Source organism: Echinops telfairi, unplaced genomic scaffold (assembly GCF_000313985.2).
Source record: "Echinops telfairi isolate 266 unplaced genomic scaffold, ASM31398v2 ScPeMD7_9;HRSCAF=40, whole genome shotgun sequence".
NCBI classification, from domain to species: domain Eukaryota; kingdom Metazoa; phylum Chordata; class Mammalia; order Afrosoricida; family Tenrecidae; genus Echinops; species Echinops telfairi.
This window is the reverse complement of record NW_022103906.1, coordinates 99,054,915-99,070,813: the sequence shown is the minus strand read 5'-3', so window position 1 is coordinate 99,070,813 and position 15,899 is coordinate 99,054,915. Positions and strand designations below refer to the sequence as shown.

The 15,899-nt window shown below is 44.1% G+C and overlaps 1 protein-coding gene across 6 annotated transcripts in view; it reads right to left on the bottom strand.

The window, feature by feature from the left end:
* KIDINS220 (kinase D interacting substrate 220) overlaps window positions 1-15,899 on the bottom strand; it is a 111,892-nt gene that overhangs the window by 62,572 nt on the left and 33,421 nt on the right. For all 6 annotated transcript variants that reach the window (XM_030884552.2, XM_030884553.2, XM_030884555.2 and 3 more), the window contains exons 12-20: window positions 15,051-15,215; window positions 13,700-13,879; window positions 12,958-13,123; window positions 10,819-10,970; window positions 10,345-10,634; window positions 7,233-7,373; window positions 6,242-6,485; window positions 5,988-6,076; window positions 566-710 (exon numbers count right to left, since the gene is read on the bottom strand). In XM_030884552.2, coding sequence (XP_030740412.1) covers window positions 566-710; window positions 5,988-6,076; window positions 6,242-6,485; window positions 7,233-7,373; window positions 10,345-10,634; window positions 10,819-10,970; window positions 12,958-13,123; window positions 13,700-13,879; window positions 15,051-15,215 — 1,572 coding nt within the window. The remainder of the gene's footprint in view (window positions 1-565; window positions 711-5,987; window positions 6,077-6,241; window positions 6,486-7,232; window positions 7,374-10,344; window positions 10,635-10,818; window positions 10,971-12,957; window positions 13,124-13,699; window positions 13,880-15,050; window positions 15,216-15,899) is intronic.

Genomic DNA, 15,899 nt, shown 5'->3' with positions numbered 1-15,899 from the left:
ATGAGGGCAATGAATGTACAAATGTGCTTTACACAATTGATGTATGTATGGATTGTGATAAGAGTTGTATGAGCCCCTAATAAAGCGATTAAAAACAAACAAACAAACAAAAGACACTGGTTAATTATAACTTAAAAAAAAAAAGAAAAGAAAAGAAACTACTGTCATTATTGTATAAAACAGAATTCCATGCAAGGAATTCAGCCACTGGGCTACAGTCTTCAATTTTATTGTCAATATTTCATTTTCAATTTATCACATGAAAACTATAACAGGAGCATACAAAATCTGAATTTCAACGTTTAAAATAATAAGTTTATTATACATGTTAATATAAAAAGATCTGTAACAAAGGAAAACCTGAGATGAAATATTTTTTAAATGTTTTAAGTTTTAAAATAATAATGTAAAACGGATGGTTAATTTTCAATGTCAAAATTAATAATGGCTTCATTCGATAAATCAACCAGCATTGCTAATGTAAATAAAAATATCGAATGTGTCTTAAACTGCTTTGCTGGTGTGAAAGCTTATTTATCATGAGATAGTAAAGAACAAAAGTTACCCGTCACAGAAACAATATTAAGCAATCTTCTCATGGTCTGAGGACTTATATCACTGAACCAGTCCTCAGTCACCAGCAGTTTTGTGAGATCAAAGGACATCTGCCGGGTGATGGTCCGCTGCATCTGTCTCCTCCGGTACGTGTCCTGGAACAGCCCATGACAAAGAAGGGTGAGCGCCTATGCTCAGTTGAAGAACGGAAGGGCTTTCTAAGAAGCTAGTAAAATGTGAATACCATAAAAAGACTGAATTTTTAATCAAAGAACATTATTCCTCTCAGTGCTCACAGGAAAGCAGGTATAAAGTTCATTAGTAGCAAATGCATCACATACTATCAGCTTCAAGTGTACTTTAATTTATAGAAAGCTCAATGGCTCTAAAATTGTAAGTCAACAATTGTGTAAAAAGAAACACATTGCAAACTCTCAAAGGGATTCATTACACATAAGATCTCTAAAAACAAATAACCAAGTCTCTTAAGGTTTTAAGGATTTAACATTCTAATTTTTAGATTATTTCAAAGTGTGTGGCAATTGTGCAAAAGGTATGACTACTCTTATCACCCTCTTCCCTTGGCTAGCGGGCCAGGTGTCCCCTGGACGAAAGGGCGAGGGCCAGGCCTAGCACAGGTGTGCTTCCTGGACAGTTATGCAAATGAAGGAAGGGATGGCAGCACAGGAAAGCCGGCTGCCAACAAAACTAAACCACACTCCCTGCTATCCCGTCCATTTCCACAAGACCTGACAGCACAGACTGTAAGTGTCCTTGCAGGTCTCCAAGGCTGCACACCTTGAGGGGAGCAGAGAAACCCCATCTTTCTCCTCAGAAAGGCAAGTGATTTCGAACAGCAGGCCGTGTGATTAACAGCCCGATGAGCAACACACTTTACTACCTACCGAGGTGCCTGCATATTGAAGTAGGATAAACCCAAACTAACCCTCAGCCGAGCGACCCTAGACAGGGTTTCTGAGGCTGTACATTTTTCCAGGTGCAGACAGGCTCATCTTTCTCCCATGGACATGGTGGGTTTGAACCAGCGACCTGGTGGCTAGCAGCCCAAGGTTCAGCTGACAGCACTAAGAACAAATATATAAAATCAACATGTGGGGATATGTTTCATTTTAAAAGGTAAAATTTGCCAAGTTAATGTGTGCTGCTGGATGGCAGAGAGCAGATTCCGGCACCCGGCGACCCGACAGAAGAAGAAAGAAGCGCTGCCCCGTCCTCAGCTTGTCGCAGTGACCGTGTCAGTCCTTGGCCAAGGTCTTTCATGGCAGCCAAACAGGAAAGAAAGTGGCGTCGTCAGAGCTGGCATGGTTTAGCTGCCACCAAGCGGCAGCCTGACTGTAACTACAAGTGCACACTTATGCTCCACCACTTGTCTGTCTGTCTGTCTGTCCTACTGCGGCGGCTTCTGTGTAGGTACAATGCGGGAAGCTATGTCACCAGCATTTCAAATATCAGCAAAACAAAACAAACTCGCTGCCATCAAATCAATGCAGTTTCATAGAACCCCCCTGTGGATTTCTGAAACCTTAACTGTTGATGGGAGTAGAAAGCCCAGTCTTTCTCCCACGGAGCTGCTGTGGTTTCAAACTGCTGACCATGAAAATCGCACCCCAACGCATAACCACTACACCAGCCCAAAATGAAGAGGTTTCAGCACAGCTCCTAGACTCAGCACAGTGTCCACTTCAGAGGCCGTTATGGAGCACATCCAAACCCTGTCGACAGCGGATGCTGAGTGAATGAAGCAGAGCATTATCAGAGACAGTGCCAGAAGATGAGCCCCTCAGGTCAGAAGGCACCACAATGGGTCAGAGGAAGAGCTGCCTTCTCAAAGCCCAGTCGACCGCAGTGTTAGGGAGTAAATAAAGGCTAGAGAAGTAACGTCTGGGGGCCTTCATCTGCTGATGGGGCATGAGAAATGATAACAAACAGCTGCAAAAAGCAGCTAATCATCAGAACTTAGAATGTGCAAAGCATGAATCTAGGAAAACTGGAAGTCATTGAAAATGAAATGGAATGCATAACGATGGAGATCCTAGGCATTCGTGAGCTGAAATGGATGGGAATTGGCCATCTGAATCAGAAAACCACACGTTCTACTCTGCTGGAAGGGAAAAGTCCAGAGAACAGCATTCTGATCATCACAAAGGGCATTTCAAGATCTATCCTGAAGTACAATGCTGCCTTTGATGGGATTGGATCCACCCGGCTTCAAGGAAATCCAATCAATACAACTATTATTCAAATATACGCACCAACCACCAAAACCTAGTGATGAAGAAATCGAAGATTCTATGAACATCTTCAGTCTGATGCACTGAAAAGTACTGGAAATTGGAATATAAATGTTGAAAACAAAGAGGAAGAAATCATAGTTGAAAGATATGGTCTTGGTGACAGAAACACAGCTGGAGATCTTGAAAGAATCCTGCAAGACCAACAACTTGTTCACAGCAAATACCTTTTCTCAACAACACAAACAGCAACTGAACACATGAACTTTCCCAAACAGAACCCACAAAGATCCGACTGACTGCATCTGTGGGGTGAGATGATGGAGAAGCTCAGTGTCGGCAGCGAAAACCAGGCCAGGGGCCGACTGTGGACAGACCACCACTGGTCACATGTAAGCTCGGGTTGAAGGTGAAGAAAACTAAAACAAGTCCATGCAAGCCCAAAATAGGACTTTTGAGTTTATCCACCTGAATTTCAAGAACATTTCATCACAGTGACTGATGCACTGACACTGCTAACAGAGGAGCTGTGGGAGCACATCAAGAACATCACTCACGAAGGAAGCAAGCGCTCATTAAAAAGGCAGGAAAGAAAGAAAAGATCAAAGTGGATGTCAGAAGAGACTCAAACTTGCTCTCAATCATAGAGTAGCTAAAGCAAATGGAAGAACTGATGATGTCAGGGAGCTGAATAGAAAATTTCAGAGAGCAGCTTGAAAAGACAAAGACAATTATTGAAGTGTGCAGATTCCTAGAGTTAAGAACATGCTCAGCATATCTTAAACTGAAAGAACTCAGAAAAAAATTCATGCTTCAAGTTGTAATATTGAATGATTCTATGGGCAAAATATTTAATCATGGAAGAAGTAGCAAGAAAAGAAGGGACCACAATCAGCCAAACTGACCCCCTCCCTAGAAGTATGTGCGACAGAGGACAACACGAATCCTATAGGTTGGGGAGAGGGGCCGCCTGCCACGCCCTCGCTGAAACAAACCCAGAAGGAACAAGATAAAGGGGCAGTCTGGACCCCATATCGGCACACCACGCCTGGAGGACGATGTCCCTGCACGGAGCTGCTAAGGCACAGAGGACTGTAGGCCAACAACAGCTCAAGACATGTTGTCCCCTTACTGGAGCATACTGTCACAGAGGACAATCCTGGGGACACATAGCAGTGAGGTAGGACGGTCTGAACCTCCTGGGGCAAACCAAGAAGGAAACAGAACAGATCAGCAACCAGCGCAAAGCAAAGCCACAAAGCTCCTAAAGAGCCCCCAAATAGACTTTAGGCTAGGAGGGGCAGCTCCCAGAATTGCCCCAGGACCAGTGGGGAGATAGTCATAAAGTTCAGTGGACAGACCTGAAATTATGTATGTTTTTTCTCTTTTTCTTTTCTTTCTTCTTTCAATCATGTTGTTGGTTTGGTCTCTGTCCCTGTTGGTTTCCCGACTCACATAAGACAGGCGTGGGGACAAGCTCGAGGAGAAAGCAATGGGGCTGACGGTCCCAGAGGGACTTGGGGGGAGGAGGCAGGGGAAGGGTCTGGCGGTCCTGAAGGACTTGAGGGGAGGAGGTGGCGGGGTTAAGGGAGTGGTGAGCTAACAACACCATAGACAGGGGAACAACTAGGGAACTAAAATCAACAACAAGGCAGACATAGAGATCCTGGGGATGTTGGAGCAACAGCAATCTAGCTGAGAGGAAGTACTAAGAGGTGGAAATAGGGGGAACGTGATGGTGGGGCATGAGGAAGGTAAAAGGAAACAGAGGAATAATCTAGGAAGCAAAGATATGGAGAGAGGTATAAGCATAGGTTTGTCCATATGTAAATACATTAATCCATAAAAATAGAGGTATTGGCATATGTACATATATTTGTATGGCAATACACTGAGGTAGTGGACAGACTTCAGGCCTCTGCTCATACCCTCCGTCAATACAAGAACACGTTGTTATAACAAATTAGCATTCTGTGATGCTCACCCTGCAGGCACAACCGCTGAAGATAAAATGGGCACATAAGTAAGCGGCCATCTAGCAGATAAGCAACAAACCCACATGGAAGAAGCACACCAGCTGGTGGCATCATAAGGAGTCACTGGGACCGGGGAACAGGCATCAGAAGACCCATAACAAACAAACAAAAACATATTGTTGAGGGGGGGGGGAAGAGCAGAGACCCATAGCCCATCTGTCAATAATGGGACATCCCCTTACAGAGGGGTCACAGGAAAAGGATGAGTCAACCAGGGCACAGTAAAGCACCGAAGAAACACACAATATTCCTCTGGTTCCTTGAGGCTTCCTCATTATACCCCCTCCCCACAACTATCATGACCCCAGTCCTGCCTCTCAGTTTGGACTAGACCAGAGCACATACACAGGTACCGATAAGAGATGAGAGCCCACGACACACCTGGCATCCAGGGACAGGAATGGGGAAAGCAACACCAGAAGGTGTGAGGATGATGCAGGACCCGGCGTGCTTCATTCTGCTGCACGCAGGGCCACGCTGTCGGACTGACTCGAGAGCACCTAACCACCACCACCACCACATTCCCCCTTCTGCACAGAGAGGGCTCCTGGGATGAGGTAGGATAGTGACCACCCCAGCGTCTGAAGAGGAGAAAGTCCAGGTGGGCGAGGAGGGCATGAGTCCTATATGGGAACACAAAGGAGAGGATGTACCTCGACTTAAGGAAGGAGCAAGGCTAACGAAAGCCAGGAGTTAGTCTCACACGACAAACTCACCCCTGCAGGTGTGGTGGAAACAGCATCTCCACCTGGCCAGGAGTTGACACAGCTGTTTTCAGCCCTGGGAGAAATCACTTGAGGAGCTATAAAATCTTACTCCCAAATACCCACTTTCCTTAGGCTGAGGTAGCATGTGGACAGAATATGCATGGTGTGGGGTCAGTGGGTGCATTTTAAGTCTCTAAGGTAACTAAGACTGAAGACAGGTTAGAGAGGTTAGGGACTCCCCAAAATGTACACGTATTATGGCTCTAGGTTCAGTGACGGAAAAATAACCTAAAGCTGAAAGGAAACTCAATGACAAAAGCTATTTAAACACTTACTTAAGACAATGTTTTCAAAAGTTTACTGTTTTAAGTAGCATCACTTTAATTCTACATGAATAATAGCAATTCGAACATTAGACTCCAACAAAAGGCATTTACCCGTCTATTGAGGGCTGTCTTGCTGCCGAGTTTCGTCATGTCCCCGAGGCTATTCTGTGAAACCCTTCTGTCGCCATCTTCCTGTAACCCTGATGGCAGGGATCAAGAAAACAGTTACACAAAGACCCTGTGGCTCACGCTCGGCAGAGAGCAGCAACACAGTGACAGCTTTCAAGATAAAATGAAGGTCGATAAAAAAACAAAACACACACACAACTGCTCATCCCAAACTCCCTAATGAACTTGAGGTTTACCTGTAGCATCTGAACATGGAATATCTCCATTTGTTGTTGAAGATACAAGAAACTTTCTTGCATTGCTTAGCCCACGACTATTAAGGAAAACAGGCAAATGAACAATATTGCGCATGTAGTCGTGTCCGTTTATATTTGAGTCACGAAGCACACTATTGAGGTTCTGGTTAATTGCCTTTATAATAATATGTGGATCACTTGCGAAAATGGCAATGAATGGGCCTTTTGAAAATAAAACTCGGACCTGTGGTAGAAGAAATATAGAGCTGTGATATAACTGTTAAGTCATCAGATGCAATAAAATATCTTTTCAGAATCGGTGCCATCCTTTGGTTACTATATTTCAAACATGCAGTAGTGTTTCTTTTTATCAAAAACACTATTTTACAAAAACTGCATTTTACTGAAGGTTCAATCTGTAATTTTCACCATTGGACAGAGACAAAAGGTGCCCATAAAACCAAGTGAACAATAATTGCACTGTTCCCACTTCGCGACAGTTGCACTCTACAGAACAGGTAAGATGATCGAGATATAGGAGAAACATTCACGCATGCACGTTAAGAGATACTTGGTCCACTTGTCTCTGCCTATAGCTATATTTGGTTAATTGCAGTGTACCTTACAGATACCAAGTCACTCCAGCTTAATCAAACTGCCACAAATTCTTCTCTGACTCTAACTAACAAGTACCTGTTAGGAAAAGCCAGCACCACACCATGGGCTCATGACATGCTTTCTTCATGTTTTTCCCTCATTCTGTCATTAAACTAAAAGTACTGCTTCAGCTGTTTAACCATTTTTGAAAAAACATTTACTATGTTTCTGAATTTTTAAATGGTTACATTTACATGCTAAAAAAGGAAAGAAAAAAAGCACAGGGCAGAAACAGGCAGCAATTTTCAATTCCATGTGATCATTTCATGAAGTCATGCGCCCTCTCAGCTGGCACCCAGGTACAATGTCGAGTTTCAATGAGGTTCAAACGTACAGTGTCCAGCATCTGAAGCACTTTGTCTTGTTCGCAGGCATCTAGCCCATCAATGATCACTACCAGCCTTGTCTGATTCTGAGTGAAGCTGTCGATGGTTTTTGCCATTCTGGCCATCAATTCCACTTCACACTTAAGGACCTGCACCAACGAAAGGTAAAGGGCTAAGGAGATCAAAAAGTAACATCTGTTTTTTAAAGTCATGACTGAAGGTCGTTAATAAAAAGTAATGGCCTGTAACGAACAACAGCTGTTTCACTGTTTACAAACAGACTACACACAGAGAGCAGCGTTTCCTCGCCCAGTGACACCAGAAGGTAACACTGCAACAATGTCAGCAGGGAAAACCGCTGAGTGACTTAGGTGCCAAGATCCCAGAAGCTGAATGCCAAAAGGCTTGGATTTGAATGCAAATTCAAATGCTCTTGACCCGACGCGAGAGTTGGCACCCTGATGGCATCCACACTTGGGCAAAGAAAGAGGAGCTACAGAAGTTTTAGAAAGTCTCCTTTAGGGTGTCAGCCACTCCGGGGTCCGGTGGACTCCTTCTCCTTCCATCCCCTCTCCTCAATGCCCACCACAAGGCAGAGAACCGTGCAAAAGGGTGGAAAGGCGCCATTGTTGACTATTGGAGCTAGACAGGGACTTCAACCTCCCGCTTCCCTTAAAGATGTGAAATCTTTACAATTAGATGAGAGTTGTGGCAGACTCGGTATATTGGTATAGCAATTGGGGGGTGGGGAGGAAAAACAATTGTGTGCATGTGCACCTTGTTGGTGTTGTTAGTGGGCTGTCAAGGCAATTCTGACTCTTGACATCCCAGGTGGGCAGAGTAGAACTGCTACCCAGGGTCTGCAAGGCGGCGCCTGCCTCCCCAAGTTCCATTCCGTCTTCTCGTCATCCATGCAATAGTACTGAGCACCACTTTATGCCAATCACTCCTCTGGGTATTGGAAATTCAGTGATGATGGGGCTGGGGTGGGGAATGGAAATGGCCCCTGCCATAGTAGGAAAGACAGACTGACTGACAATCTACTAACTCCCCACATCTTTCCACCACCTTCTCACACTGCCTTCGACTCTAAACCAGATGCCATGGGTTGATGCCAGCTCCAGGTAAGTCAGAGTCAACCTGCCTCCCACCCCTTTCATTGGGTTCTTAGAGATCTCCAGGCCTTTCTTTTGAAGCACCTCTGGGTGCCCTCAAGCCTTCAGCCTTTCAGTTTGCAGCCGAGCTCATTCATGAGCAGCCGCCAAGGACTACATGCACTGTCACCCACCGGCTGACACCACAGCCCATGGATTGCACAGCCCTGCCACATGAAGAACCCAGAGGCAGGTGTGGGCTGTAGGAGGTTCGGGTACAGGTAACCACTGAACTTGTTACATGCCATCAAATCAATTCCAACGTGGAGGGACCCCTTCAGAGAGGGCAGGGCTGCCCCCCAGGGGTCCCCAGGCTATCATGGTCACGGAAGCAGAATCTGGACCTTTGCTCCCACCGAGCCGCTCACAGATACCAACCACAAAACCCTCTCACCCTGTACTACAAGTGCGCAACGTCTGAGCTGCCTTGCCTGCAAACGCCCACTCTTCATGGGGAGTGGGGATGGGGAAATGGCCCTACGGTGAAAGCCCCATCTCACTCAAGAGCGGCGTGCTCAAGAAAAGGTGTCCTGGTGGCACATGGGTTGCTCACTGAAAGGTTGTTTGACCCCATCAGCTGCTCGAAGGAAAGAGATGAGGCCTTCTGCCCTGTCTATAGTTGCAGCTGCAGAAGCCCAAAGGGGGCGTTCTACCCTGTGCTACCAGGTCTCTGCGAGTTCAATCCACTTGACAGGATTTGACTTATGTACAAGGGAAGGGCCCTGGGAGTTTTATCCTCAAAAAAAGACAGAAAAAGAAAAAAGAAAGTCTCGTTTAGTTCCAAAAGTAAAATTCTATTTTATATGATTTGGTGGTTCAGTTCACTGAGAAAAACCAAAGAGCTCCGCTTTCCCTGCTGGGCTCTAGAGAGAGCCAAACTCTGACCCGCGGGGGTCAGCGTGAGTAGAAAGCTGGGCCTCCGTGCCGGTGGTGCTCGTGCTCAGGCCAATGCTCTCGCCCAGTGACACCCTGTGCAACAGAAGCACACCGGCCAGTCCCGGGCCATCCTCATGAGAACCATTCCGACGTCTGAGCCCATGGCCGCACCCACTGTCTCAACACACCTCCGTGCGGTCTTCCTCTTTCCCACTGGCCAAGCACAGTGTCCTTCTCTAGGGCTCTTCCTGCTGACATCACGTCCATGGGGCATGCCATGAGGTCTCACTACGCTGGCTTCTCCCCTCCAGAGAAAGGCCTGGTGATCTCCTTCTGAGGGGCTAGTCCTGGGCACAGCAGTCTGACCACGCGCTCCTGCTGGACAGATAGGCAGCATCTCTGCCAACTGTGCTCGACGTTCCCACGAATGGAGGGCCACACTGGCAGCAGCGAACAACAGTATGACCTATGGGAAAATCTGCTACCTCAGGACCAATAATGAGACTAAAGATACAACGAGGGGAAGGGGAAGGTGCAGGGAGAAAGGGGGAACCGATCACAATGATCTACATATAACCCCTTGCTAGGGGGTCAGACAACAGAAAAGTGGGTGAAGGGAGACAGCGGTTGGTGTAAGACATGGGGGTGAGGGGATTTATAAATCATCAAGGGTTCCTGAGGGAGGGAGGGGGGAAATGAGGAGCTGATACCAAGGGCTCAAGTAGAAAGAAACGTTTTGAGAATGATGGAAACATATGCACAAATGTGCTGGACACAATGGATGGATGGATGGATGGATGGATGGATGGATGGATGGATGGATGGATGGATGGATGGATGGATGGATGTTGCCAAGAGCTGTAAGAACCCCCAATAAAAAGATAAAGAAAAAGGAAAACCTTATGGATGGTGAAGAAATGTGGTGTTGCCCGGCTACACCAGAAAGAACAGGTCTGAGGTTTGTCTCAAAACAGATGGATGGATGCTGATAAGAGCCCCAATAATACGATTTCTAAAACCCGGCATGTCACTAACTTTCTCATTTTAAGCAAGCACTTCCAAGGAACACTTTAATCATGGCAGTGCTTACCTTCATGAACCCTTCACCTTTCAGTCTGTGCAGCCTGGAGGCGGCGTTATGTAGCCGCTTTCGCTGGGAATTCAGAAGAGAGTCCAGCACTTGCCACCAGGTCCGGCAGTTCAACACAAAGGCCAGTCCAACGACGGATGTGATGGCTATCAGAACAGCATTCACGGTCAGGTGTTTGGCATCAACTCGGAATATGGCCAGAAGCGTAATCCCGGCAATAATGCAGGCAAAGATGAAAAGGAAGATGACAAAGGAAGGGAGGCAACACGTTTTCTTCCACTTCTTTTTACCTGTGGCAAATTAATTTGAACAATGAGATTTAGAGCACATATCTAGGAAATCCTAACCATGGCAGGTTCAGCTACGCTGAATCTGATGGTCAAGGTGCGCTTTCATGAAGATGCACCGGAATGACTGGAATCTGAACACGCATCTACTCTGCAGCCTTACAGAGAAGGGAAGCAGAAGTCCTACCCTGTGAATCTTCAGTCTTGAAGACGCGAAAAAGCCTTGTTGCCAAAAAGCCAAACTCTCGTTCACAGGCATCTGAAAGGGTAGCAATCATCTCAGCCATTGACGTTTCTCCACCTACACTGGACAGCCTATTGTAATCTGTGAACAGAAACCTTGGGGGAAAGACAAAAAAGGCATGACTCAGACAGCTGAATTATCAGAAGCTTTCACATATGGCACGTGTGTCTCACTTTGCACCGTTTTCTTTGCCCTTTTCAAAATGCTGTACACAGGGTTTTCTAAGCACCCAATGAACACTTTGGACACTTGAGAGAAAAGTAATTACAACTTAAAATGTTAAGCCCAACAATGCCATCAAAACCCCAAGTTTTAGAATATCTTACTTTACCTATGTCGAAAACAACTACCGGGGTTTTTAAAAGATAGCTTGAAATATTCTTCCCGTAGTTACTCTTGGAAAGAACCTTGACTCCCTAAGGGGTTATCACTTGGGCTTCAGTGTCTGAGCTAAACTCTCCTCTCAATCTGGCAGATAAGCACGCCTCTCAAAATATCATCTGGGATCAAACTGTTCTATATATATGTTACAATCTTGGCTTACAACATGATAATTGTTCTACTTACTAAAAATATTTCGTTAATTTAGAATGTTTGTTTTTCTTTAAAAATGCTTTCCCCAATTATTCTATTGTTTTATTGTTTTCATTTCAGCCTATTATTTTTCAATCATTTTCTTAATACTCCATCTTATGTGCTAATTACCTTAGTTTTCTCTTCTATTAATGGTTCAATGTTTTATCTGATTTGCTTATTCTCTTTTATTTTCATTTGATTTATCCAAAAGAAGTAAAAAATCCTCAATCTTTTAGTGAATTTTTAGTTGTTTTTCTAACTTCTATTGCATTTTTTATGCATTTAATTTTCTCATTTTATAACTTTTTAAATTATACTTTTCTCTGGATCTTTATTACTTGACCAAAACGTTTTGCTTGTTTTTCTCACATGTATTTCCTATTTGATCTCAATAATAATTTTACATAGGAAAGCAAGCTTCTTTACACACATGAGGAAACAGCTGTTCACAGAAGTGAGCTCAGTTGCCCAGTTACACACTAGATCAGTGGTTCTCAGCCTTCCTCACCCTGCGAACCTCTCACACACCTCATGTGGTGGTGACCCCCGACCATAAAATTATTTTCATTGCTACTTCATCACTGTAATTTTGCTACTGTTATAAATTGTCATCTAAATATCTGATAGACAGGATGTATTTTCATTGTTACAAATGGAACATAATGAAAGCATAGTGATTAATCACAAAGACAATATGTAATTATATATTGTGAAATATTGGTTTCTAATGACAAATAAATAAAGTTTTGTCAGAAACATGTTTTCTGATGATCTTAAGCAACCCTTGTGAAAGGGTCGTTCGACCCGCTGCATTAATGGAAGGTAGTACCCAGACTCCTTGAAGGCGCCTTTAATAAATGCTCTTTTTTTCAAAGCACATTCTAAAACCGAGTGGAGAACATGACGCACCTCACTAAAGAGAAGCACTTCCCGTCGTCACCTGAGGGATGAGCTAATGTTTGGCATATGGTGCAAGAATGATGCTACATGATGCTAATTGGCCATTGGCAGCAAAAAGGTCCCCCAGCTGTGTTGTAAAGGATGGTATCAAGGAAGAATATGCAAAACAAAAAACCCACTGCCATCAAGCAGGTTCCAACTCACAGAGGCCCTGTGGAGCGCTCCTGAGGCTGTAGAGGTGCAGGGAGCAGTCAGCCTCGGCTTCCTCCCTCGAGTGTGAACTCCCATGCCCACTCATGTCCAGCCCAATGCCTAACCCACAGCACCTCGGCCTCCCTAACGAACACACACTGAGGAAAGGTTTACAGTCAAAGTTTGGCTCATCACAGTTAAACAGGTTACTTTAGTAGCATCTCTAGTCCTATAATGTTCATGAGGGAAATAATACATGACGTATTTCTCAAACTGTTTCACCAGGCCTTTATTTTTTTAATCAAATGTTCAAGGTATCATCGGTCTTTTTAGAAAATGTGTGCTGAGAAAGCATGCATTGTAAGCTTTCCTCCGTCTTTCTGATGACTCCTCCTGACAAAGGAGGCAACTCACCTCACAGGTAATGCCTTGGTAGTCTGCTCTGGCAGCTCAGGTGGATTCTCAAACATCAATTTGAGGAGGAGTTCCAAATAGCCAATGTGTCTTGCCAATCTAGTACTGAGGACCCAGGCCCAATTCCAACTCTCTCCTTCTCTTCGTCCACCAAAGTAAATCACAACTGGGATGTAACAAAGAGTTTCTAAATTACTTCATCTCAAGACAGAAACACAATCAGAAAGATAGGATCTTAAACAGAAACTCATCAGGTAAGTCAGAGTCTGATTTATCACTACTTGCAACTGTTGAAGTTATGACTTCCTCCAATAACCCAGATATTAAATCTACGGAATTTCTTGCAAAGGAGAATACCCTAAGAACAGAAATTATGTTATTTTCCACTTTGCTTTTGAATTAAAAAAAAGTCATGATCAAAATGCTTAGTATTTCCTAACTTAAGCTATGGGTGTAATAGTAATGGCTGTGAATAGTAATTTTCAGAAAAGATTTCAATGCAAACGATTAGTTAAAAAATGAAGAGATGTGTATTAAAAATTAAAGATGTCTGCTTAAATGCACATAGCCAGTATACTCGTGGACAATGTACCTTTAGGCCAATTTAAAATATACTAAATAAGATCAACTTTTCTACCCACTTATACAAAATCTCCAATTTTAAGAGACAAATATAGGTAGTATTTTAAGTGAAACAATGAGATTTGACATTTTTGAAAAAGATAAAAAAGCAAAAACTTACGAAAGAATATATATAAAGCAGCCAAGAGGCTCAATGACACTGCTATTCCAAGATTCGGGTCCACAGTGAAAGCGAACAGTAAGCCGCACCCTCCACAAAGTAAAAGCGTGAGAAACACGATCAGCCACGAGAACTGAAAGAGAGGCTCAATCTGCTGTCCCGCAAACGTCTTCATTTCATCTGAAAGAGAGGTTGGTAATCAGAGGCGTGAAAATCATATCTGCACTGTGACAAAGACAACTGTCAACTCCATGAAACGCTGTTCCATGTGCACACTGGACAGGTGTGGGCACTTCACGGAGCCCCGAGACGTGGTGCCCTTCATCATCGTGAGCCCAGAGGCCCATCTGCCCTCGCGGGACGCACTCTGCTCTTCCACATTCAAAACACACACGCGCACGCACGCACGCACGCACGCCTTTTCCACTGGTCAAGGTTTTGTCAGAATGGATCTTTTGTACCAGAAAGCAGCAGTGTACTTTCTCACGTTCAAATATACAAAGAATCACTTCACTGGTGTGTCTTCAAATGACACAGAACCACCATTCCTCTTTGTACTTCTCGTCACCTCTCCCCCAGCCCACCTTGTTACATTTGCGCATACTGTTCTTTAAGGTTTATGTTGAGCCCCCAAGGAGTCATTCCTTTAAACACACACATACACAAATGTGGGAAATTATGGACAGGCAATTCTAAAACCTGTCCTTGAGGAATGGGTCAGTTTGCTAAGGGACAGCTGCATGCATTAGAGGGGAGAGATTAGTGGAGAGGACAACTCAAGAAAAGCAGTCTGTTCTGGACCAAGAACTCGCCCTGTGCTGCCGTGCAGACAAGAGACGGGCTTGGAAGACGAGACCACACAAATCAATGAGTCTGTGGGAGACCTGCACATCATGGTTATAAGCAGCACGTAAAGAAAAGCTGCTATTAAAGTGTTTTTAAAAGAGAAAGTGTCCTAAATGGACCCGCTTTAGAAAGAGAACTCAAATGACGACGTGGAAGATTAGAGGGGACCAACACCCTAAGAAATTCATTTCGTGAACTAACATGCACAAACACATACATTAAGGTGACCAGATTTAAAGCGGGACACCACTGACCCGGAAGGGGGGGGGGTCTTGATTAAAAATTTGGTCTATATGGACCAAATAGACCGTTCCCTAGCTTGGTGTGCATTCTTTCCAAAATCCGGGACTTTTTAAAACGCCAAAAATCGGGACTGTCCGCCAAAAGCGGGACGCCTGGTCACCTTAACATACATAAACTGTTTCTCATTATTTCTTTTAAAAAGATAAGAGAGAAAACCTTGACATGCCCCCATACAGAGACTTTCTACAAACATACACTGTACCTTCCAGTTTCTTGAGTAAGAAGGACTTGCCACTTCCCCACTGAGCATATAAACCCACACATATGGGGGGCTGCATGGTGGGCTCACTGAGAATATCTGCCAGCGCACTGCTGTACAGGTCATAGCCGAGCATGTCGCCATCTGTCTCCGTCGGGGACAAGTGTCCTGCAAGCACAAAACACCATGCATCCATTCACAAGTGCCATCCTTCTAGAAAGGCTTGTCAATACTCACTTATCAATATTTACTTGGAGAAAAAAATTTCTATTTTAAAATATCCAGAATATTCAGAGGGGAAACATACTTTTAAAATCTTTGCGTGCAATGTCTTTTTTCCATAAGAATGCTAAAACCCGAACTACAGGGAAAGACAAAATAAGCTACAGAAAGGTATCATTTTAGGATGAGGAATTAAAAGCCATCATAAACAAAGAATAAGTTTGGGAAAGGGAGGGGGTGCGACACATTGGCTGGGCCCGTGATTAATATCTGTAACATATAAAAATGCCTAAGGTGTATTTTTTTTTTTGAAAATTTAAGTTTTATTGTTAACATTTTTTTCTTGATATCATCAGTTGGATTTACTTTCTCTTTAGATAGAGCCTTTTATCTGAGCAACTTTTTTCTTTCCTTTCAAAAATCATTTTATTGGGGCTCGTGCAACTCTTATCACAATCCATACATACATCCACTGTGTCAAGCACATTTATACATTTGTTGCCATCATCCTTCTCAAAACATTGTCTTTCTACTTGAGTCCTTGGTATCAGCTCCTCATTTTTTCCCCTCCCTCACAAGCCCTTGATAATTTAAAAATTATTATTATTTTGTCATGTCTTACACTGTCCG